Here is a 26,100-nt window from a genome sequence, read left to right as displayed (position 1 = left end):
TATACTGCACAGGGGCCCAAATACTGTCAAGGAACTCATATAAACTGCACAGGGGCCCAAATACTGTCCAGAAGCTCATATATACTGCACAGGGGCCTAAGTACTGTCCAGGAACTCGTATATACTGCACAAGGGCCCAAATACTGTCCAGGAGCACAAATATACTGCACAGGGGCCCAAGTACAGTCCAGGAGCTCATATATACTGCACATGGGCCCAAGTACTGTCGAGAAACTCATATACTGCACAGGGGCCCAAATACTGTCCAGGAGCCCATATATACTGCACAGGGGCCCAAATACTGTCCAGGAGCCCATATATAATGCACAGGGGCCCAAACACTGTCCAGGAGCCCATATATACTGCACAGAGGCCCAAATACTGTCCAGGAGCCCATATATACTTCACAGGGGCCCAAATACTGTCCAGGAACTCATATATACTGCAAAGGGTCCCAAATACTGTCCAGGATCCCATATATACTGCACAGGGGCCCAAATACTGTCCAGGATCCCATATATACAGCACAGGGGCCCACATACTGTTTTGGAGCTCATATATACTGCACAGGGGCCCAAATACTGTCCAGGAACTCATATATACTGCAAAGGGTCCCAAATACTGTCCAGGAGCCCATATATACTGCACAGGGTCCCAAATACTGTCCAGGAGCCCATATATACTTCACAGGGGCCCAAATACTGTCCAGGAGCTCATATATACTTCACAGGGGCCCAAATACTGTCCAGGAGCTCATATATACTTCACAGGGGCCCAAATACTGTCCAGGAACTCATATAAACTGCACAGGGGCCCAAATACTGCACAGGGGCCCAAATACTGTCCAGGAGCTCATATATACTGCACAGGGGCCTAAGTACTGTCCAGGAACTCATATATACTGCACAGGGGCCCAAATACTGTACAGGAGCCCATATATACTGCACAGGGGCCCAAATACTGTCCAGGAGCTCATATATACTGCACAGGGGCCTAAGTACTGTCCAGGAACTCATATATACTGCACAGGGGCCCAAATACTGTACAGGAGCCCATATATACTGCACATGGGCCCAAATACTGTCCAGGAGCTCATATATACTGCACAGGGGCCCAAGAGCTCATATATACTGCACAGGGGCCCAAGTACGGTCGATGAACTAATATACTGCACAGGGGCCCAAATACTGTCCAGGATCCCATATATACTGCACAGGGGCCCAAATACTGTCCAGGAGCCCATATATACTGCACAGGGTCCCAAATACTGTCCAGGAGCCCATATATACTGCACAGAGGCCCAAATACTGTCCAGGAGCCCATATATACTTCACAAGGGCCCAAATACTGTCCAGGAGCTCATATATACTGCACAGGGGCCCAAATACTGTCCAGGAAGTCATATATACTGCACAGGGGCCCAAATACTGTCCAGGAACTTATATATACTGCAAAGGGTCCCAAATACTGTCCAGGATCCCATATATACTGCACAGGGGCCCAAATACTGTCCAGGATCCCATATATACTGCACAGGGGCCCAAATACTGTCCAGGATCCCATATATACTGCACAGGGGCCCAAATACTGTCTTGGAGCTCATATATACTGCACAGGGGCCCAAATACTGTCCAGGAGCTCATATATACTTCACAGGGGCCCACATACTGTCCAGGAACTCATATATACTGCACAGGGGCCCAAATACTGTCCAGGAACTCATATATACTGCACAGGGGCCCAAGTACTGTCCAGGATCCCATATATACTGCATAGGGGCCCAAATACTGTTGAGGAACTCATATAATGCACAGGGGACCAAATACTGTACAGGATCCCATATATACTGCACAGGGGCCCAAGTACTGTCCAGGATCCCATATATACTGCACAGGGGCCCAAATACTGTCCAGGAACTCATATATACTGCAAAGGGTCCAAAATACTGTCCAGGATCCCATATATACTGCACAGGGGCCCAAATACTGTCCAGGATCCCATATATACTGCACAGGGGCCCAAATACTGTCCAGGAACTCATATATACTGCACAGGGGCCCTAATACTGTCCAGGATCCCATATATACTGCACAGGGGCCCAAATACTGTCCAGGATCCCATATATACTGCACAGGGGCCCAAATACTGTCCAGGATCCCATATATACTGCACAGGGGCCCAAATACTGTCCAGGATCCCATATATACTGCACAGGGGCCCAAATACTGTCCAGGATCCCATATATACTGCACAGGGGCCCAAATACTGTCCAGGATCCCATATATACTGCACAGGGGCCCAAATACTGTCTTGGAGCTCATATATACTTCACAGGAGCCCAAATACTGTCCAGGAACTCATATATACTGCACAGGGGCCCAAGTACTGTCCAGGAGCCCATATATACTTCACAGGGGCCCAAATACTGTCCAGGAGCTCATATATACTTCACAGGGGCCCAAATACTGTCCAGGAACTCATATATACTGCACAGGGGCCCAAATACTGTCCAGGAACTCATATATACTGCAAAGGGGCCCAAATACTGTCCAGGAACTCATATATACTGCACAGGGGCCCAAATACTGTTGAGGAACTCATATACTGCACAGGGGCCCAAATACTGTACAGGAGCCTATACTGCACAGGGGCCCAAATACTGTCCAGGAGCCATATATACTGCACAGAGGCCCAAATACTGTCCAGGAGACCATATATACTTCACAGGGGCCCAAACACTGTCCAGGAGCTCATATATACTGCACAGGGGCCCAAGTACTGTACAGGAACTCATATATACTGCACAGGGGCCCAAGTACTGTACAGGAACTCATATATACTGCACAGGGGCCCAAATACTGTCCAAGAGGCCATATATACTGCACAGGGGCCCAAATACTGTCCAGGAACTCATATATACTGCACAGGGGCCCAAATACTGTCCAGGAGCCCATATATACTTCACAGGGGCCCAAATACTGTCCAGGAACTCATATATACTGCACAGGGGCCCAAATACTATCCAGGAACTCATATATACTGCATAAGGGCCCAAATACTGTCCAGGATCCCCCACAGTGTGTGCAGCCGGGCCCCCCTCCCTAAGGTGCAAAGTGCAGCCAGAGCCATTGTAAATGTAAAGTGCCAGGCTGCCAGCAGACGCTGTATATCGCACACAGGACGCTGTATATCGCACACAGGACGCGGTATATCGCACACAGGACGCTGTATATCGCACACAGGACGCTGTATATCGCACACAGGACGCTGTATATCGCACACAGGACGCTGTATATCGCACACAGGACGCTGTATATCGCACACAGGACGCTGTATATCGCACACAGCACAGTGAGGAGACACATTTAACAAAAAAAAAAAATCCACCCCCAGCCGGGCTCACTGAGTCACCGTGTTGTTTGTGTCCCTGTCCCTGAGTGAGAGAGGCTCATGATGAATGATTTCTGCTTCCTGCAATGCAGGCAGGCGTGGCATTCTTATGCAAATCCAGCCAGAGACTTCAGCCAACTGCTGACCAGGAAACAAGGAAAGGGGAGCTTCAAGGGGCCCAACCAGGGGGGTATACAGCAGCCGTCGCTTACATTTAATTAAAGGAGATAGTACTGTGTCAGCACAGCACATCTGCCAAACCGCAGCGGCCGTCGCGGGCCCCCTCACCCAGGGCCCCCACACCTCTTCCCATAGCAGCTGGTGGTCTGCTACTATTGACAGTACGCCCGTCTCCCAGCTGGTAATGCGAGCCCACCTTGAAGGGAAGCAGTGTCACAACCACGAATGCTGCATTACTGCAGATGGAGCACAGGCTGGCGGACCTCTGCACAGAGGTGTCGCCTCGGACCATTTGACAGGGGAAAAGCAAGGCAGAGAGCAACACTAGAGGGTGAGGCCTTTAAACTTCTCTGTGGCGTTTCTGGTCTTGATCCGATGCCTTATCTCCCTCCCCTGCTTCTTGTGGATGACATGTCCTATGTTATCCACAGTGTCCCCATGTTGCTCCTGTGCGCGCTCACTCCTCTGAGGCCCAGTTGTGGGCAGAGTAAAGTACTGGAAGGTGCATGCCTCAGCTTTACTGCCGGATTATCGGCACTCTTTGGCCTTTCCCTGCGCATTACAGTAATTTGCTCTGCCCTCGGCAGGAGAGAGAGGAGCGAGACTGCGCAGGTGGGGACATTTTGTGGGAGACAAAGGATGTGTGACCCACATGAAGCGGGGAAAAAGGAGAGTGTTCATAAGAAGAGAGGCGGTGCCAAATCAAGAGAGGAGGCGCTGGATCAAGACCAGAGACACCTATTGGACGCGACCAAGCCGAATGTGAATATAGTTAAAGGTCTTTTCTTGGGATCTGCAGAGTGGATTTGGGACTTTTTTTCTACATCATTTTAGTATGCTGTAAGAGGCCCTAATTGTGGTGGCCGTACTTTGCTAACTAAATTTCTTGAGGATTTAAAAATGTAGGCTGCCCGGCCTCCATATGCCCCTGTGGGATACTACTAATCTCCCTCATTTCTTACACTGCCAAAGTTTGAATAAAAAAAGGGAATAATTTATTGACACAGATATTAACAGAAGGATTTTTTATCAAAGTAGGATTAGAGGATTCAGATTTCTCTCCTTATTTGCAGATAAGACGTTCTATTCAGTCTTCACCCCGACTTTTCGTGTTGGGGGAACATATCCTTTCATGGATTATTTTTTGTCAAGTGAAATTGTTAAAGGCAGAATTAGTTCCCTACAAAAACATTAAAGCGAACCTGTCAGCAGTTTTGGCCGCTATAAGATGCGGCCACCGCCATTCAGGGCTTATTACATAGCATTCTATAATGCTGTAGATAAGCCCACTGTCCGACCCGAAAGATAAGAAAAATAAGTTTTATTATACTCACCCGGGGTGGCAGTCCGGTGCTGTCCGGTCCGATCCGATGGGTGTCGCAGGTCCGATGCCTCCCATCTTCTTGCGATGCCGCCCTCCTGTTGCTTCTTCGCTTCCTGGCATCGCGCTCCTGCGCAGGTGTACTTATCTGCCATGTTGAGGGCAGATTAAAGTACTGCAGTGGGCAGGGTCTGGGCCTCTCTAACCTTTCCCAGCTCCTGCACACTGCAGTACTTAAGTACGCCTGCACAGGAGCGCGATGCCGAGGAGCCATGAAGCAACAGGAGGGCGGCATCGCAAGCAAATAAGAGGTGCCGGACCCGGACCTGCAACACCCATCAGACCAGAAAGCCACCCCCAGGTGAGTATAATAAAACTTACTTTTCTTATCTTTCAGTTCTGACTGAATGCAGTAGATAAGCCCTGAAAGGCGGTGGCCGCATCTTATATCGGCCAAAACTGCTGACAGGTTCCCTTTAAATTTATTCACTGTCAGAAGAGAATAAATTCTGGAAATCAGATCTTGGATTTCTCTTACACAATGAGAAATAATTGTAATTTCTGCTAATGTTCTTCTCTACGTCACATGAGAGAATGTTCCAATTTATGGTTATTCACAGGTTGCACCGTCCCCGACTTTAATGTAGAAGATCGGATATATTAAATATTCTAAATGTCCCAAGTGTAACTCAGAGGCGGCAGATCTATCTCATATGTATTGGGGCTGCCGGGAAATTAGGGAATTTTGGGAACCAGTTATCACATTTGTTGCTGAATACTGTTTTGCCATTTCATTTATTTTTTTTTTTTACAGGAGTCAAGATGGATTGTCCTACTAAGCATCTAATTACATCACGGTTGTTATCTGCAAGGGGAATTATTTTTTAGGACTGGATAACGCTTAAAAATACTATATTTTAATGACAACTTGGGTCAAGTTACACGTCACAATAAAATTAATTGCCGCGATAAGTACAGGGTGGGCCATTTATATGGATACACCTAACTAAAATGGGATTGGTTGGTGATATCAACTTCCTGTTTGTGACACATTAGTATATGGAATGGGGAATAGTATATGGAAGGGGGAAATCTTTTCAAGATGGGTGGTGACCATGGCAGCCAAGTCGGCCATTTTGGATCCAACTTTATTTTTTCCCAAAGGGAAGAGGGTCATGTGACTCATCAAACTTATTGAGAATTTCACAAGAAAAACAATGGTGTGCTTGATTTTAGGGTACCTTTATTCTATCATGAGTTATTTACAAGTTTCTCTTTGTTTACAGCCATTGACATGTCGCAGAGGTTAACACGTGAGGAGCGGATAGAAATTGTGTTGATGTCTGGTGAACGCAGTTCCCTGATCATTGCAGCAGATTTCAATGCAAGACACCCTATGAGACCACCCATCTCCCATGCCACAGTTAGCAAACTGCTTGCCAAATTTCGTGAAACAGGTTCAATGTTGGATTTGCCAAAATGTGGACGCAAGAAAACTGTCACTAATGAAGAAACATCAGTGGCTGTCCTAGCTTCATTCATATTGAACCCACAGCGTAGCACTCGCCGCATGTCACTGGAGATTGGCATCAGTCGAAAATCCCTTTGGCGGATATTAGCTACTCACAAATGGCACCCTTACAAAATCCAGCTGCTGCAGCATCAACGATTCTTAGGCCAGTTGAATGGCCACCAAGGACTCCCAATCTGACCCCCTTAGACTTATCTTTGGGGTCATCTGAAGGCGATTGTCTATGCTGTGAAGATACGAGATGTGCAGCATCTGTTACAATGGAGACCATTGTTTTTCTTGTGAAATTCTCAATGAGTTTGATGTGTCACGTGACCCTCTTTCCATTGGAAAAAATAAAGTTGGATCCAAAATGGCCGACTTTAAAATGGCCGCCAGTCACCACCCATCTTGAAAAGTTTCCCCCCTCCCATATACTAATGTGCCATAAACAGGAAGCTGATATTACCAACCATTCCCATTTTTAGGTGTTTCCATATAAATGGCCCACCCTGTAGATGCTAAGAGTTTTGGAAATATGGGCAAGAATTAATGATTGAGGGATTTTCTCTTCTTTTCTCTATTCTGAATGGTGGAGGGGGGTGAGGGGGAAGCATTTTAATAGAAAAAGAAAGGAGAAACACATGGAAATTGTATTATATTTCTTGTGTTTGTTTCTACTGTTTATATTTGCGCATATAAATAAAAAGGACTTGGTCTGGTGTCTCGTCATAAAAGCAAGGCCCACCATACGGATTATATTTTCCTTCACATAATTTTCTATGTTGTCAGCACATTCTACTGAATAGCAAAGCCACTGAAGAAGACTCAGGTCTTCAAAAATTCATTTATAACAACAAGCAAAAAGGCAGCAACACTTACCTGCCCAGGTCTAGAACAAATGCACTACAGGGTGCAGCCAGCCCATAAAGCAAGATGTTAGCAACACAGGTGCAAAATACCAGATTAACAGCCACTCTCCACATACCCATTCCTGGAGGGGGTGACTGCCCAGTATACAATTGCACAATGAGGGTCCGCATAGGGTACCGTTCACACAAGGGAACTGCATGGTGTCTGGTTCACAGCCTATTAGTAACGCCCCTACTATTCGATTAGGCGGGCTGGCCAGCACCCTCTCAATGCATCCCAGTGTGAACACCCCTCATACGAGACCAAACGTGTCTGGGCTCGGCTGTTAATCTGGTATTTTGCACCTGTGTTGCTAACATCTTGCTTTATGGGCTGGCTGCACCCTGCAGTGCATTTGTTCTAGACCTGGGCAGGTAAGTGTTGCTGCCTTTTTGCTTGTTGTTATAAATGAATTTTTGAAGACCTGAGTCTTCTTCAGTGGCTTTGCTATTCAGTTTAGTGTAGGGACCCGTAAGCGTGGGGAACTTTGGCGCAGTTTACGGGCTCAAGTATTTTGGCCAAAATATCAGCTAATACCTCACTAATTGGTAAACTTTTTGCACTACATTTTTCGGGGTGCAGCCGAGCCCAGACACGTTTGGTCTCGTATGAGGGGTGTTCACACTGGGATGCATTGAGAGGGTGCTGGCCAGCCCGCCTAATCGAATAGTAGGGGCGTTACTAATAGGCTGTGAACCAGACACCATGCAGTTCCCTTGTGTGAACGGTACCCTATGCGGACCCTCATTGTGCAATTGTATACTGGGCAGTCACCCCCTCCAGGAATGGGTATGTGGAGAGTGGCTGTTAATCTGGTATTTTGCACCTGTGTTGCTAACATCTTGCTTTATGGGCTGGCTGCACCCTGCAGTGCATTTGTTCTAGACCTGGGCAGGTAAGTGTTGCTGCCTTTTTGCTTGTTGTCAGCACATTCTACCTACACTGTCATTTGGTTTTGCAGTTTAGATATCTGGGAAGGTAAGGGTCAGCATCTTCTAATTCCAGGTAGTAGGGTGCATTCTCCGGGCTGTTAGCTCTGGCCGACTTACTCCAACAGAAGGAATTCCAATACCCAAAGTTGTTTTGGTATAGCAGGAGAATGGTAACTGCTCGATTGTGATATGGCTAAGCTACACTTACGATAAAGCAGCCACATACAGTGACTGAGAATAATCTGCAATTTCTCTATATCTCTATAGTTAGTGGTTACTACTCACCTGGGTAGTCATCTGTAGGAATCTCCTCTTTACACCACTCATCACCCCTCACATATGTCTCTGTAGTATTATTATGGGTCAGATCTTCACCCTGAAACAAATATTGTAAAAGTCACAGACAGATGGAGAAGTCACATCTATGATCAGCTCTAATCCTGCCATCTCCACCATTCTCATTACACAAGTATAAAACATATAATACTGGTGGTTAAAACAAAACTGAGCACAAGACCTTCACAGCCGTCTACACATCATAGGGGAGATCTCATGACACCTTCTCTCCATCTACCTGATGATCCTGAGGAACATTGGGATTTTCTTGTTTATAGTCCTGTGGAAGAAGAGGACGGGGACATCTCTCTGGTGTTGTTAACGTACTGGATAGATCTGGAGGAAACATATACTGGGACTGAATTCATTCTTTACATACAGATAATTATAGGCCGTGTGCATTTAGTCCTATTACCTGGTGATGTGAGGGGCTGGGGAACCTCCATCATGACATCCGTGTACAGATCTTTGTGTCTTTCTAAATACTCCCACTCCTCCATGGACAAATAGACGGCGACGTTCTGACACCTTATAGGAACCTGACACATACAATGATACTGTCATCCCCCGATCCCTTCATAGCATTACTGTATAATGTCCCAGCATTCCCAGCAGTGTCACCTCTCCAGTCAGCAGCTCAATCATCTTGTAGGTGAGTTCTAGGATCTTCTGGTCATTGATGTCCTCATATATCAGGGGGTGGGATGGAGACCCCGTGATTGGGATCAGGAGTTTTCCCCATCCCTCAGACACAGGGGCCTGACAGCGTTCACTAGAGGTCTTCTTCACTACTGTGTAATCCTGGTTATGAAGAGATACATTAATAAATCTCACTACAGACATTTCCAGAGTCCTCACCTCTCCAGTTCTGTCCATCTGTTATTCCCATAGATAAGAATGATGTAATGTGACGTCATCAGAATCTCTCACCTCTCCAGTAAGCCGGAAGAGGATCTCTAGGGTGAGGTGCAATATCCTCTCCACCATCTTGTTTTTGTCAGTGTTCATCCTTGTGAGGTCAATCAGGAAAATTCTGTAATATAGAAGATTTCCACTGAGAGGATCCGATATTGTAGGAATCTGAATTAGAAGATGAGCCAAATATTATAAAGATTCTAGTGTAATAATAAAAAAATACTCAAGATAATAAGGGGAAACATATAAGGAGATATAATGAGTAGATGTTGTATTTACTCTTCTTGTATGGACTGAAACATAAGTTGCATTAGAATCCTGCCAGTGAGCCCCTATTCAACTCCAGCTCTGCACATTTTGGTCTTTTAGAAACCCACCAAAACTCCACGATGTGTAAAAATTTTGCGGCTTTTCAAAGAGATTTATGCTATTATTCTGACATAATGGCTTTGATGAATCGCGCCAATGGTGTTAATTTTTAACAAATGTTAAATGCCGTATATACTTCAGGATAAGCCAACCCGAGTATAAGCCGAGGCACCCAATTTTGCCACGGAAAAGTGGGTAAGCTTATTGACTCGAGTATAAGCCGAGTATGCATTGTCCCCTCATCCCTGTCCTGGTACTCCCCCACGTCCTCCCCCTGCTGTATGCACAGCTCCCCCTCATCCTCCCCCTGCTGTATGCACGGCTCCCCCCCGTCCTCCCCTTGCTGTATGCATGGCTCCCCCCATCCTCCCCCTGCTGTATGTACAGCTCCCCCCTGTATGCACAGCTCCTGCCCGTCCTCCCCTGCTGTTTGCACGGTCCCCCCCGTCCTCCCCCCGCAGTATGCACGGCTCCCCCCCCGTCCTCCCCCTGCTGTATGCACGGCTCCCCCTGTCCTCCCCCTGCTGTATGCATGGCTCCCCCTCTCATCCTCCCCCTGCTGTTTGCATGGTCCCCCCGTCCTGCCCCCGCAGTATGCACGGCTCCCCCCCGTCCTCCCCCTGCTGTATGCACAGCTCCCCCCATCCTCCCCCTGCTGTATGCATGGCTCCCCCCTCATCCTCCCCCTGCTGTATGCATGTCTCCCCCTGTCCTCCCCCTGCTGTATGCACGGCTCCCCCCGTCCTCCCCTTGCTGTATGCATGGCCCCCCCATCCTCACCCTGCTGTATGCACGGCTCCCCCCTGTATGCACAGCTCCTGCCTGTCCTCCCCTGCTGTTTGCACGGTCCCCCCCATTCCTCCCCCCGCAGTATGCACGCACGGCTCCCCCCTGTCCTCCCCCTGTTGTATGCATGGCTCCCCCCTCATCCTCCCCCTGCTGTATGCATGGCCCCCCCCCGTCCTCCCCCTGCTGTATGCATGGCTCCCCCCTCATCCTCCCCCTGCTGTATGCACGGCTCCCCCCCATCCTCCCCTGCTGTATGCATACCCCCCCTGCTTATACTCGAGCATATACGGTATTTGTTGGGGAAAAAAAATTAGCGTCCAAAAAGTTACATCGGAAAGAGAACCTGTCATCAGGTTTTGCAGTGGAGAAGAAATCTGTTTTGGGGTTTTTGTTCAATCAGTGTTTGAAGTTATCCTGTAATCATATCTTCATGCACCTGGGTGGCCCTGTGGGCCGGGTCTTTTCGTGGTGCTCCGGCCCCTGAGTCATTCTATTTTTCATCAGTGACGGGTTCCCTATCTTAAATATTGCGCCAGCGTAGTAATTGCTGTGGTCTCCATAAAAAATAGTATTTTACCAACATAATGGCGTCGCCTGCATCTCCAATTTATTGATCTGTTTTCTTAATTTGAGCGTGCGCCGCCTACTATGAGCAGAGGACCAGCGCAGGAGCAGAAGGGAAGAAATATATCACTGCTGCTCAATATATCTTGCCAGTGAAGGCAACAATTGGAAGAGCAGTATAATACTACAAAAAAAAAGTTAAACCCAATAAATTACAAATGGTTCTCAATAAATTAGATTATCAAAAAGTTAATTTATTTCAGCTCTTCAATATAAAAAGTGAAACTCACACGTGGTCAAAATTGTTGGTACCTCTCATTTAATCACAGAAAAACCCCACAATGGTCACAGAAATAACTTGAATCTAACAAAAGTAATAAAAACAGATCTATGAAAGTGACAAATCAAAGTCAGACATTGCTTTTCAACTATGCTTCCACAGAATTTTAAAAAAGTAAAACTCATGAAATAGGCCTGGACAGAAATGATGGTACCCTCAACTTAATATTTTGTTGCACAACCTTTTGAGGCAATCACTGCAATCAAACGATTCCTGCAACTGTCAATGAGACATTACACTGTATGCAGCATCAGGTGGGGCCATTACACTGTATGCAGCATCACGTGGGGCCATTGCACTTTATGCAGCATCACGTGGGGCCATTATGCTGTATGCAGCATCACGTGGGGCCATTGCACTTTATGCAGCATCACATGGGGCCATTATACTGTATGCAGCATCACGTGGGGCCATTACACTGTATGCAGCATCACGTGGGGCCATTACACTGTATGCAGCATCACGTGGGGCCATTACACTGTATGCAGCATCACGTGGGGCCATTACACTGTATGCAGCATCACGTGGGGCCATTACACTGTATGCAGCATCACGTGGGGCCATTGCACTGTATGCAGCATCACGTGGGGCCATTACACTGTATGCAGCATCACGTGGGGCCATTACACTGTATGCAGCATCACGTGGGGCCAGTGCACTGTATGCAGCATCACGTGGGGCCATTGCACTGTATGCAGCATCACGTGGGGCCATTATACTGTATGCAGCATCACATGGGGCCATTGCACTGTATGCAGCATCACGTGGGGCCATTACACTGTATGCAGCATCACGTGGGGCCATTACACTGTATGCAGCATCACGTGGGGCCATTGCACTGTATGCAGCATCACGTGGGGCCATTATACTGTATGCAGCATCACGTGGGGCCATTACACTGTATGCAGCATCACGTGGGGCCATTACACTGTATGCAGCATCACGTGGGGCCATTACACTGTATGCAGCATCACGTGGGGCCATTACACTGTATGCAGCATCACGTGGGGCCATTACACTGTATGCAGCATCACGTGGGGCCATTACACTGTATGCAGCATCACGTGGGGCCATTACACTGTATGCAGCATCACGTGGGGCCATTACACTGTATGCAGCATCACGTGGGGCCATTATACTGTATGCAGCATCACGTGGGGCCATTGCACTGTATGCAGCATCACGTGGGGCCATTGCACTGTATGCAGCATCACGTGGGGCCATTGCACTGTATGCAGCATCACGTGGGGCCATTATACTGTATGCAGCATCACGTGGGGCAATTACACTGTATGCAGCATCACGTGGGGCCATTACACTGTATGCAGCATCACGTGGGGCCATTACACTGTATGCAGCATCACGTGGGGCCATTACACTGTATGCAGCATCACGTGGGGCCATTACACTGTATGCAGCATCACGTGGGGCCATTACACTGTATGCAGCATCACGTGGGGCCAGTGCACTGTATGCAGCATCACGTGGGGCCATTACACTGTATGCAGCATCACGTGGGGCCATTACACTGTATGCAGCATCACGTGGGGCCATTGCACTGTATGCAGCATCACGTGGGGCCATTGCACTGTATGCAGCATCACGTGGGGCCATTGCACTGTATGCAGCATCACGTGGGGCCATTACACTGTCTGCAGCATCACGTGGGGCCATTACACTGTATGCAGCATCACGTGGGGCCATTACACTGTATGCAGCATCACGTGGGGCCATTATACTGTATGCAGCATCACGTGGGGCCATTATACTGTATGCAGCATCACGTGGGGCCATTATACTGTATGCAGCATCACGTGGGGCCATTATACTGTATGCAGCATCACATGGGGCCATTATACTGTATGAAGCGCTATGTTGGGCCATTATCCAGAATGGAGCATCATGTGGGGCCATAATACTGTATCAGTCACTATGTGGGGCCATTATACTGTATGGAGAGCTGTGTGGGGATTACCTTTGGAGAATCATACTGTGATGGGGTCATCATTCTTTGTTATTCTATAGCATAGAGACACTATAGGGCGCTAATGTAGGAGTTGTTTTTTTAATCTAAATCCTCAATATTCCGGTTAAATTGCCGTGTTGGCACTTTGCAATAAATAAGTGGGTTTTACATTGCAGTTTGGGCACTCGGTCTCTAAAAGGTTCGCCATCACTGCTCTAGGGACTGCTGTCAATACTGACAGCGGCATTTAAGAGATTAAACTGCGATGATCAGTACTGGAACTGAACGCAGTTGTCGCAGAACTTTAATAATCCACAATATTTTTGCGAAACTGGGAAGAATATTTTGACATTTGGCATTTATAGGCCAGCCCTGACTAGCTACGCCAATGTGGGTGAAGCATGGGTGTTGTCATAATGCCCATTACTACGCCCATTCATCAAGTTTATAATATTATGTCACTTTAGTGGTTCAATTTGCTTCAGAAATGTACTCTGGTCCCCGACTGAAGTACATTTCTGGTGGCGATGTGCACCACTTTATGAATTAGTTGCACTGTACTTCAGTGAATCCTTTCATTAAGGCCGACGTGCGTAATGGAAGTCTTCATGATTCAGCTCCTTCCAGCAAAATTATGTAAATTTACGTCATGGCGATCATGTGGGCACAAGAGCAGTTCTTACACGATCAGATTACATGATAACCAAGCCCCAGCCATCACAGCCTAGAGCGGTACCCACACTGCCCAGGGTCATTTACCCCCATGTGACGTGATCAATATCGATCGCAGCATTTAGAAGGCTGGGAGAAGTACCTCCGCGATTTCATCTGTCAGTTACGGTGGCCTGTTTAGACCATACCAGGAGCATGGTCTAAGAAGCTTATGTCAGTGTCACACTGACAGGTATAATACATTGCAGCGCTTCAGCATTGCAATGCATTATACCTAGGATCAGAATAATAATAGTTAAAGTGACATAGAAAAAATGAATCTAATAAATAGGTAAATTTATTAAAAAGATTAAAAAAAAGAAACATGGTTTCGTCACATCCGTAAAGACCTGATTTATAAAACTGTCTCACAATTTTAGTCATGGCACTGGCAAACCATTGTAGTAAAATCTGCAGTATAATATGATGTGCCTTCGCTTCTGAGCTTTCCCCTGTGCCTGAAAAGTATTTTCCGATTTCCACGTAGGGTATTGGCGCACTCAGGAGAAATTACACAACAGTCTATGAGGTCTATTTTTTCCCTATAAGACCTTATAAAAATTAAAAACTTGGGCGAAAACATTTTATAGTTAAAAAATGTTCTTTCTTCATCGCCCAATGGTATAAAGTCCTGTGAGGCAAATGTGGTGTCAACATACTCCCTGCACCTCTAGATGAATTCAATGGGGGGTATAGTTGGGAAAATGGGGTCACTTGTGAGGGGTTTCTGCTGTTCTGGCACCTCCGGGGCTCTCCCAATGTGACATTGCACCCTCAAACAAATCCAGCAAAATCTGAACCCCAATATGGCGCGCCTTCCCTTTCAAGCTTTGCACTGTGCCTCAAAAGTACATTTACACCACATATGGGGTATCGGTGTACTCAAGAGAAAATGCACCAAAAAGTGTATGGTCCATTTTCTCTTTAAAAATTTAGGACAAAACCAACATTTTTGAAGGAAAAATGTATTTTCTCCTGTTACCCTTGTGAAAATGAAAACTTTAGGGCTGAATCAACATTTCTGTGGGAATAAGTAAAACTAATTTTTTCCTTTTTTCATTCTCAATTGTTTAATCCATGTGAAGCACCTGAAGGGCTAATAAACTCATTGGATGTAGTTTTGGGCACTTTAAGGGGTGTAGTTTTTAGAATGGTGTCATTTTGGGGTATTTTTTGTCATATAGGCCCCTCAAAGTCACTTCAAATGTAATGTGGTCCCTAAAAAAATGGGTTGGTAAATTTTGTTGGAAAAATGAGAAATTGTTGATTGACAAGAAAAAAAAAAAAAAATTTCAAAAAAATTGTGCTGATGTAAAGTAGACGTGTGGGAAATGTTATTTATTAACTATGTTGTGTGGTATAACTTTCTGGTTTAAGGGCTTAAAAATTAAAAAAGTTTAAAAACAGCTACATTTTCAAATTTTTCTCCAAAATATTGACCCCTAACATAAAGTACAATGTGTCACAGAAACACTCAGCATAGTTGGAATACATTGAGGCGTTCCAGTTATTACCATATACCGTGACACTGGTCAGAACTGTAACATTTGTCCTGGTCAGGAAAGTGAAAACGGGAGTGAAGGGGTGAAAAAAGAAAATAGCATTTTTCTATGCAAAACCTCTTAATGACCGCCAATACATCTTTTTACTGACGTGAAATATAAGAGAATAGCATCCACACACACAGGTGACAATACAGGAGCTGCCGCCTGTACACTATAGCTGACAACTTGCTGCATCAGCCACGATCAGTGTTGGCATTGACTATGTTCGCCTTAAAGGGAATCTGTCACCTCCTTTTTGCCCTATGAGATGCAGACACCGCCATCAGGCTGTCTGCCCACGGTGCGTTTTTTTAGCATTTCCGCCACGCTTAAAAAAAACGCTAAAAAAAATGCAATCCTATGGAATTCCGCAGTTGCTGTGTCAATGCTGCGGATTTTACCTCTGCGGAATCGCATAGCTGTAAAATCTACAGCATGTCCACTATTTCTGCGGAATCGTGGCGATTCCGCCACCAGCTCACTTTACGCATGTGGCTATGCCCACCATGTGTAAAGTGAGCACTTCATATGCGGATGGTACCCAGGGTCCGGAGGAGAGGAGACTGTCCTCCATGCCCTGGATACCATATCCCTGTGAAAAATAGAATTAAAATTAAAAATAGGGATATACTCACCTTCTTTCGGCAAGTTCCGTTCCCAGGGATGCTTTGCACGAATGACCTATGATGACGTAGCGGTCTCGCTAGACTGTAAGTCACCAGAGGTCATTGTCGCAAGGCATCCCTGGGAGCGGAACTTGCCGCCAGCGACAATGACGACCGTGAGGGCTCCGAGGTCTGCCAGAAGGTGAGTATATCCCTATTTTTAATTTTTTTTAATTATTTTTAACTTCCTATCTTTTACTATTGATGCTGCATCAATATTATTATTATTTATTTATATAGCACCATTGATTCCATGGTGCTGTACATGAGAAGGGGTTACATACAAATTACAGACATCACTTAGACCTGTTTCCCACATCCATTTTTCAGCTCAGTCGAAATCCGCTAAAATGGCAGAAAACGGATCCGTAGATGGATTGAAAGAAACGGAGAGAGAGAGAGAATTTCTCAGCCGCCAGAACGGGATTTAGGGTTAAATTTCCGGCAAAGGCAATTCTTCCGGGCAAATGCGGATCCGGCCAGCAAAAAAATGTTTCAGTGTCCGTCCAGTCATGTCAGCGGACGCCAAAACTTTGGCGGATCCGTAGAAAACCATCCGTCAAGATCCGCCGATAATGCAAGTCAATGGGAAGAAAAACGGATCCACCAAGAAAAATGGTGGATCCGTTTTTTTTTTCAAAACCGCGGATTTTGACTGATGGTGACAGACAGATGTGTGAAAGAGGCCTTACAGTAAACAAACTAACATTGACAGACTGATATAGAGGGGAGAGAGGACCCTGCCCTTTCGGGCTTACATGCTACAGGATGGTGGGGAAGGAGACAGTAGGTTGGTGGGTTGCAGCAGTTCCGGTGTTGCTTGAGGTGATATCACCGGTAATGGTGAGAGACAAGGAGGTAGCGGGGTCATTGCAGGCTGTAGGCTTTCTAGAAGAGGTGGGTTTTCAGGGTCCGTCTGAAGGATCCAAACGTGGTTGAATGTCGGACTTGTTAGGGCAAAGAATTCCAGAGTATAGGGGCAATTCGGGAGAAGTCTTGGAGGCGGTTGGATGAGGAGCGAATAAGTGTGGAGGAGAGAAGGAGGTCTTGGGAGGACCAGAGATTACGTGAGGGAAGGTATCAGGAGATTAGTTCAGAGACATATGGGGGAGACAGGTTATAGATGGCCTTGTAGGTCAGTATTAGTAATTTGAACTGGATACGCTGAGGGAATGGGAGCCAGTGAAGAGATTTGCAGAGGGGAGAAGCGGAGGAGTAGCGAGGAGAGAGATGAATTAGTCGGGCAGCAGAGTTAAGGATGGACTGGAGAGGTGCGAGGGTGTTAGCAGGGAGCCCACAGAAAAGGATGTTGCAGTAGTCGAGGCGGGAGATGATGAGGGAATGCACAAGCACTTTAGTAGATTGAGGGTTAAGGAAAGGATGGATTCTGGAAATATTTTTGAGCTGGAGGCGACAGGAGGTAGAAAGAGCTTGGATGTCATTAATTGTGATAGATAGGTCAAATAAGGAAGATCTGTGAGATGGAGGAAAGATGATGAGTTCAGATTTGTCCACATTGAGCTTGAGGAAGCGAGAGGAGAAGAAGGAGGATATGGCTGGTAGACACTCCGGGATTCTGGTGAGAGGTGACGTCTGGGCCAGAGAGGTAGATCCGAGTGTCATCAGCATAAAGATGGTACTGGAATCCGTGGGACTTTATGAGTTGCCCCAGACCAAGTGTATAGATTGAGAAGAGTAGGGGTCCTAAAACAATAAATCTATAGTAAAAAGTTGGTCACACTTGTTAACCACTATGCTTGACAAGTGTGACCAACCTGGCAATCACTTTTCCAAGCGATGTTTCAAATCACTTGGAAAAGCGCAAGCATTCTGCAAGCTAAAAACGCTTGCAAAATGCTTGTGTTTCGCGGGAAAACGCATGCATATTCCGAATGCGTTTTACCCGCGGCAGGGGGGTGCGGAAATGCTGCGGACATTTCCGCAGCATTTCTGTAACGTGGGCACATAGCCTCAGGTGCTTATCTACAGCATTCTGTAATGCTGTAGATAAGCCCCCGATGTAACTTGAAAGATAAGAAAAGCGAGTTAGATTATAATCATCCGGTACGGTCCGATGGGTGTCGCAGTCCAGTCTGGCGCCTCCCATTTTCTAGCGATGACGTCCTCCTCCTTACTTCTGCTGTGGCTCCTGCACAGGCGTACTATATCTGCCCTATTGAGGGCAGAGTAAAGTACTGCAGTGTGCAGACGCCGGACCTCTCTGACCTTTCCTGATGCCTGCACACTGCAGTACTCTGCTCTGCCCTCAATAGGGCAGATATAGTATGCCTCCACAGGAGCCGCAGCAGAAGTAAGAAGGAGGATGTCATCTCTAGAAGATGGGAGGCGCCAGACTGGACCCCCGGGTGAGTATACAGAAAAATAGAAGAGAACAGCATCCAGTCCAGGAGAAAAAGTGTCCAAAAGCTTTACTCTGCCATTAATAAATACAACGTTTCGACCATAACATGGTCTTTTTCAAGTATACTTTTTCAAGTATACCTGAAAAAGACCATGTTACGGTCGAAACGTTGTATTTATGAATGGCAAAAACTGGATTACTTACCGGTAATACTCTTTTGTAGAGTCCACGACAGCACCCACTGAGAGAGGGGATCCGCCCCGGAACAGGAAACCTACAGAGAGATAAATGGGGCGGTCCCCCTCGCTCCCTCAGTTTGTGTTACCGAGAACAACGGAGGAACCGCCATACATGTTTTAGTCAATTTGTTTGGGCGAATCATCTATCTTACCCCTACATCGTTTTTGTTTGCTAAGCTTAACCACGTATTAAATTCTAATTACAATCTCCGCCACCAAGGAGACCCATGTGAAACAAAAATTTTACGGGAGGGAAGTGAGCGGGTGCTGTCGTGGACTCTACAAAAGAGTATTACCGGTAAGTAATCCGGTTTTTCCTCTTCGCCACGACAGCACCCACTGAGAGATTTCCAGAGATAATCACCTGGGAGGGCACACCGTGTTAAGGACTGATCTACCGAAAGACAAATCCTCGGTAGAGGATAAATCTAGTCTATAGTGACTATAAAAGGTAGATGGAGAAGACCAGGTTGCAGCCTTACATATTTGTTCAATTGGGATGTTTGCCCTCTCGGCCCAGGAGGATGATATGGCTCTGGTAGAGTGCGCCTTAATCCCCAGCGGAGGTTCTTCTCCTTTAGCCAAATATGCCATTGTGATCGCATCTCTAATCCACCTGGATAGTGTGCCTGTTGTAACTCCAGACCCCTTTCTGTTGCCCTGGAAGGAGACAAAAAGAGACCTACTCTGCCTCCAGGGACTGGTCCTATCAAGGTAGGCTAGCACAGCTCTTCTCACATCTAAGGTGTGATATTTCACCTCGTCCTGGTTTGACAGGTTTTCGTAGAAGGAAGGTAGGCATATCTCCTGAGACCTATGAAATTTAGTTACCCGTTTGGGAAGGTAGGACGGATCTGTCTTCAAAATCAGTCTGTCTCGTGTTATTGACAAGAACGGAGGGTCTATTGATAGAGCATGAAGATCACCTACTCTTCTAGCTGATACTAAAGCCACTAGCGTAGCAGTTTTCAATGAAAGGCACTTCACTGATGCTGAATCTATGGGTTCAAATGGGGCCTGAGTAAAGGCATCCAAGACCAGAGTAAGGTCCCATGCAGGAAGCCGAGGAATATGCACCGGTTCTGATCGTTGACAGGCTGAAACAAAACGGGTCACCCATCTATTTGCTGCCACGTTATAGTTAAATAGGGCTCCTAAGGCCGATATATGGACTTTAAGAGTATTTACTGAGAGGCCCAATTCTCGGCCTCTTTGAAGAAACTCTAAGATGGCCGTAATGGGTGGGTCACCGGCTAGCTCTGCTGGGTGAAAGGTCAGGAATTTCCTCCACACCTTAGCGTATATTCTTGTTGTAGATTCTTTTCTACTTTGTAGCAGGGTATTAATCAGGTTTTTCGAAAAGCCTTTCTGCTTTAATAGTTCCCTTTCAAATTCCAGGCCGCTAGGTGTAGGGCTTTGACCTGTGGATGGTAGCAGGGTCCTTGCGAGAGAAGATCCTGGTGCAGCGGCAGGATCTACGGGTCGGTTATTGACATGGCTCTCAGCCATGAAAACCACGGCCTTTTGGGCCAAAACGGGGCTATCAAAATGACCCTCACCCTCTCTTGTCTTATTTTCCTGACTACTGTTGGTAGCAGAACCATTGGAGGGAAGGCATAGGCTATCTGGAATGTCCAGGGTGCTTGGAGGGCATCTAGAATGTCTGGGTTGTCTGACCTGTAGAGCGAAGCAAACCTTCTTACGCGTCTGTTGGCTCTGGTCGCGAACAGGTCTATCTCTGGTCTGCCCCATTCTGTCGCTATCGTCTCGAAGACGTGCCTGCTGAGGACCCACTCGCCCTGATATAGGACCTGGCGACTGAGATAGTCTGCTTGAGAGTTGTCCACTCCTCTTATGTGGAGCGCCGACAAGGAGTGAAGATGTACCTCGGCTACTTCTAGGATCTTTTCCGCGATAGACATCAACGGTCCCGATCGCGTACCTCCTTGTCGGTTTATATAGGCCACTGCGGTGGTATTGTCTGTCTGGACCCTCACGTGGGTTCCTCTTAACTGCGGGAGAAATTGAGACATTGCATAGTAAATTGCTTTTAGCTCCTTTACATTAGAGGAGGTTTCTATTTCATGTTTACGCCACCGGCCTTGCATCATGTGCTCCTCCAGGTGGGTCCCCCAACCTAAGGGGCTAGCATCCGTGGTGAGCACCTTGGAGGGAGTTACCCACCATTGCACTCCCTTTGACAAATTGGTAGGATTCAACCACCACTTTAGGGAATTAACCACTTCCGGCGATAGGGACATCCTCCCTTCCAACCGTCCCTGCAGTCTGTTTCCTGCAGAATAGCCCACTGTAGCTTTCTGGAGTGGAATTGAGCCCATTGCACCGCTGGGATGCACGATATCAGGGACCCCAGCAAGGACATACCCTGTCTCAATGATATTACGGGTCTTCCTATAGTATTTTGTATCTTATTGATTATGGCCACCGCTTTAGCGTCTGGTAGAAAGCATTTCTGACTTACGGAATCTACTTGCAGGCCTAGAAACCTCTGACAGGTCACTGGTTCTAGCCTGGACTTCTCCCAGTTGATTAGCCAGCCTAGTGTTTGTAAGGATGAGATAATCTTAGCCATTCTTGTTTCGCACTGAGAAACAGAATTCCCCACTACGAGCAGGTCGTCCAAGTAAGGGATCACTAGGGTGTCATTCAGTCTTACATACGACATCACCTCCAGCATCAATTTGGTAAATGCCCGAGGAGCCATGGATAGCCCGAATGGCATTGCCGCAAACTGGAAATGCTGAATCCGACCCTTGAACCAGACCGCTACCCGCAGGAACTTCTGGTGCTCTCGGAATATGGGGAGATGGTAATAGGCATCCTTTAGGTCCAAGACTGCCATATAACACCTGGGAAACAAAAGTTTTATTGCAGAATTTATTGACTCCATCTTAAATGGCCTCAGCCTCAAGAAGGTATTAAGCTTCTTTAAATTTATTATAGTCCTGAAAGAGCCATCTGGTTTTGGGATTAAAAATAGAGGAGAATAAAAGCCCATTCCTCTTTCGTCCCTTGGGACCTCTATCAGGACCTGTTTAGTTAGTAGTACTGCAATCTCCATCTCTAGTGCTTCCTGCTGTATCTGGGATTTCATGGAAGTCAATAGGAAGAGGTTCGGTGGATGCCGAACGAATTCTAGTTTTAGGCCCGATGAGACGATATCAATGGCCCATGGGTTGGATGTTACCTTCCCCCATTGGTGGCCGAATTTCAGTAGTAGGCCACCTACCGGTGTACTGGTATTAGCGGAACCTGTCTCCTCTGAAGGGACGTTTCCCGAATAGATTGCCCCTTTGTTTGGGGTCCTTATTTCCCCAGCGATCCTGGGGTTTAAAGTCTTTCTTTTTGCCAAACGGCGGTTTTCTGTAGGCCCTCCTATTAAAGGGAATATACGGGTTAGGAAAACCTTTCTTTCTCTCCCCTGCTTTTGTTAAGATCTCGTCCAGTTCCGTGCCAAATAGGTACTTACCCTGGCAGGGTATAGCACACAGTTTAGTTTTTGTTTGCGTGTCTCCTTTCCACCCCTTCAACCATAAGGCCCCCCGGCCTGCATTGGTTAGTCCTGCTGCTCTAGCGGATAAACGGAGAGAGTCCACTGAGGAATCGGAGAGGAAGGCAGCTGCTCCTTTAATGAGGGGCATAGAGGACAGGAGTTTATTCCTGGCCACTCCATTTTTAATATTGTCCTCTAGGTCATTCAGCCACACCAACATTGACCTTGCCGTACACGTGGCTGCTATTGCGGGCTTAAAAGCTGCCGTACATGCTTCCCAGGATCGTTTAAGGAGTGTATGGGTCTTATGATCCAATGAGTCAGCCAAAGTTCCTGAATCCTCTACCGGCAGGGAGGATCTATGAGAGGTAGAGGCCACTGCCGCATCCACCTTGGGGGCTCTCGACCAAGCCGTCAATTCCTCGTCGTGAAAAGGGTATTTACGCTTTGACGTTAAGGGGAGGAAGGTTCTCTGCCCGTTTCTCCCACTCCCTTTTTACTAGCTCTTTTATAGCTGGGACCACTGGGAATGCTCGGACCTTTCTACGGGAAATGCCTGCAAACATTATGTCTTGCGGAGTCTTGGGGTCCCTACTCTCTGGTAGCCCCATGGTATTCCGGACAGACTTAACCAAGTTGCTGACGCTATCTGTAGGGAAGCACGTCTGCTCCTCATCCTCTGAGGAAGGGTATTCCTGGGATCTATCAGAGTCTAGATCCCCGATTTCTGACGGTGAGTTTGACGCCGGCGAAGCTCCCCCTCTCGGTGAACCTATTTCTCTCACGGAGGAGTGACCTCCCAGACTACTGGAGCTGCCTAAGGCCCGTAGCTCTTCTCTAATTATCGCTCGGATATCCTCTTTCTTCCGTGAGGATTCGTCCTGTAAGGCCTCCTCAATACACGACTGACATAATTTCTTAGGGTGGCCGTCTGGGAGGGGCTGAGAACATAAGGCACACTCTCTATTTTTCGCCTTCTCCGTTCTTTTGGCCGTGAGTTTCATCAGTAAACTACCGGCTGCGGGGTCCGCGACTCAGGCCTAGGCGAGGCGTGGGACGGTTTTTTCTCTTTACGTTTTTTCTCTAAGGGCTCGTCTTGTCTGGAAGGTCCGCTATATTCCTTCCTGGAGCTGCCACTTCTTCTGGTGCTACTACTTCTCCTTGTAGCACCGCTTTGTCTGCTGCCATGTGGGGATTCCACTGGCTGATTTAACGGGAGCGAAGCTGGGTCATCTATGGATGACATGACTGCGCATTGGCGCTGTGCTCGTGGCTTCTTTTTATAGGTTTTCTTATTGATGCTCCACCATTTTTTTTTTTCCTTCCTGCCCCATCTGCGCATGCGCGGGCATTTCCCCGCGATCGCCGCCTCCTGTGTTGACCACTTCCGGGTCGCCTCTGCCTGGGAGCGCCGCTGGAAGTCTGATGCAGCGGCCGCCGGACAGTGACACCCACGCACCCGGCCGCACCCCTTGCCGCAGGTATGATCCCCAGAAGCGCTGCCTGGCACAACGCTCAGGCTCTTCTGCTTTCTCCCGGGGGGGGGCGCACGGCCACCATCCCGGATATGCCCTCATGGCATCTGTAATGCGCTCGCCCCTTCCTGGGGGGGGGCGCTCAGGCTCTTCTGCTTTCTCCCGGGGGGGGGCGCACGGCCACCATCCCGGATATGCTCTCATGGCCTCTGTAATGCGCTCGCCCCTTCCTGGGGGGGGGGGTATACGCCCCGTCCCCTCAGTGAGCCTTGGCACCTTTCTTACCTCCGGCCTCACCTGCATTACCAGCTCTGGGGGGGGGGGGGAAATCGCCTCTCCGCCCGACGCTGCTTCCAGTCCTGGGGCCCCTGCTGCTCATATTATGCACGCAGGCGGCTACCAGACCAGGTATCCTCTTCTGCGGGTTCCTTTCCAGGAACAGGAAACCAAACTGAGGGAGCGAGGGGGACCACCCCATTTATCTCTCTGTAGGTTTCCTGTTCCGGGGGCGGATCCCCTCTCTCAGTGGGTGCTGTCGTGGCGAAGAGGAAAATAAAGCTTTTGGACACTTTCACCTGGACTGGATGCTGCTCTCTTCTATTTTTCTGTGTATCTTCTGTCCAATTGGGTCTTGGACGTGGAGCCTGCTTCCGTTTAATCTTGGACGTGCTGTCGGCTGCTTCTCCTAGGATCCCCAGGTGAGTATAATCTAACTCGTTTTTCTTATCTTTCAGGTTACATCGGGGGCTTATGTACAGCATTACAGAATTCTGTAGATAAGCCCCTGATGGCGGTGGCAGCATCTCATTGGGCAAAAATGAGGTGACAGATTCCCTTTAAATGCTGCTGTCAATAGTGACTATGGTACCTAAACGGTTAACACAGCGTGGGGGGTTTCCTCTTTAAGGCCATGTGCACACATTGAGTATTTGGTTAATTTTTTACCATAGTATTTGTAAGGCTAGTTTCACACTAGCGCTTTTGAGCGCAGCGACGGCCTGCGCACGGCCGCCGCTAAGCCCCGCCCCCTGCCGCGCCTCTGCCGGTAGCTCCGCCTACCGGCGCATGACGCTGCATGCGTCCTATCTTTATCACTGGGGGAGCAGGCCTGCGCAGTATGCGTTTGGCGGCGCATGCGCCTTTTTGACGGTGCGCCGAGCGCAACCAAACTGCAGCAGGTTGCGTTTGGCGCAGGGCGGCGCACCGTCAAAAAGGCGCATGCGCCGCCAAACGCATACTGCGCACGGCCTGCGCCCCCAGTGATAAAGATAGGGGACGCAGGACGCATGCAGCGTCATGCGCCGATAGGCGGAGCTACCGGCGGAGGCGCGGCAGGGGGCGGGGCTTAGCGGCGGCCGTGCGCAGGCCGTCGCTGCGCTCAAAAGCGCTAGTGTGAAACTAGCCTAAGCCAAAACCAGGAATGGAACAATCAGAGGAAAAGCATAATAGAAACATTTGCACCACTTCTGCATTTTTCACCCACTCCTGGTTTTGGCTTACAAATAATAGGGTAAAAAACTCACCAAATACTGAATGTGTACATGTGGCCTTACCCCATCATCACCCTGAGATTATGATTGTGTGGTCCTGATGTTTGCGATCACAGTTCACGGCCAAATAGTGGCTTAGAGTCTGCCGGCTACAGTGGCCTGTTCAGAAGTTAGCGACATTGAGGTGGTAAAAATAAATTTCTTCCTTCCTGTCATGCCACTTTTCATTCATTCCTGAAAGGCATCTGAAGGGTTCATGAACGATCTGAAAGCAATTTTGAATACGTCGAGGGGCGCGGTTTTTTAAAATGGTGTCACTTTTGGGGGTTTCCCAATATATAGGACCCTCAAAGTCCCTTTGAAACTGAATAGGGCCCTAAAAAAATAAGTTTTGTAAATCTGCTTGAAAAAAACCGAAAAATTACTGCTACATTATTAACCTTCTAAAATTATAACTAGATAAAATAACATTTTACAAATGGTGCTGATGTAAAACACACCTGTGGGAAATGTTATTTATTAATGTTTTTCTGTGGTAGGACTATCTGGATTAAAGGGATAATCATTAGTGATGAG

The 26,100-nt window shown here is 47.5% G+C and overlaps 1 protein-coding gene across 1 annotated transcript in view; it reads right to left on the bottom strand.

Annotated features, from left to right (window-relative positions):
* The window catches only part of LOC141051133 (uncharacterized), a 138,559-nt gene extending 128,525 nt beyond the window's left edge, over positions 1–10,034 (bottom strand). Inside the window, exons 1-5 of the mRNA XM_073548017.1 lie at positions 9,512–10,034; positions 9,203–9,382; positions 8,997–9,120; positions 8,820–8,917; positions 8,531–8,621 (exon numbers count right to left, since the gene is read on the bottom strand). Coding sequence (XP_073404118.1) covers positions 8,531–8,621; positions 8,820–8,917; positions 8,997–9,120; positions 9,203–9,382; positions 9,512–9,589 — 571 coding nt within the window. The 5' untranslated portion in view covers positions 9,590–10,034. The remainder of the gene's footprint in view (positions 1–8,530; positions 8,622–8,819; positions 8,918–8,996; positions 9,121–9,202; positions 9,383–9,511) is intronic.
* Positions 10,035–26,100: the final 16,066 nt, after the last annotated feature.

The sequence above is a fragment of the Dendrobates tinctorius genome, unplaced genomic scaffold (assembly GCF_039654945.1).
Source record: "Dendrobates tinctorius isolate UK_male_01 unplaced genomic scaffold, ASM3965494v1 ptg000155l, whole genome shotgun sequence".
In the NCBI taxonomy this organism is placed as follows: domain Eukaryota; kingdom Metazoa; phylum Chordata; class Amphibia; order Anura; family Dendrobatidae; genus Dendrobates; species Dendrobates tinctorius.
This window is presented reverse-complemented; position numbering and strand designations above follow the sequence as displayed.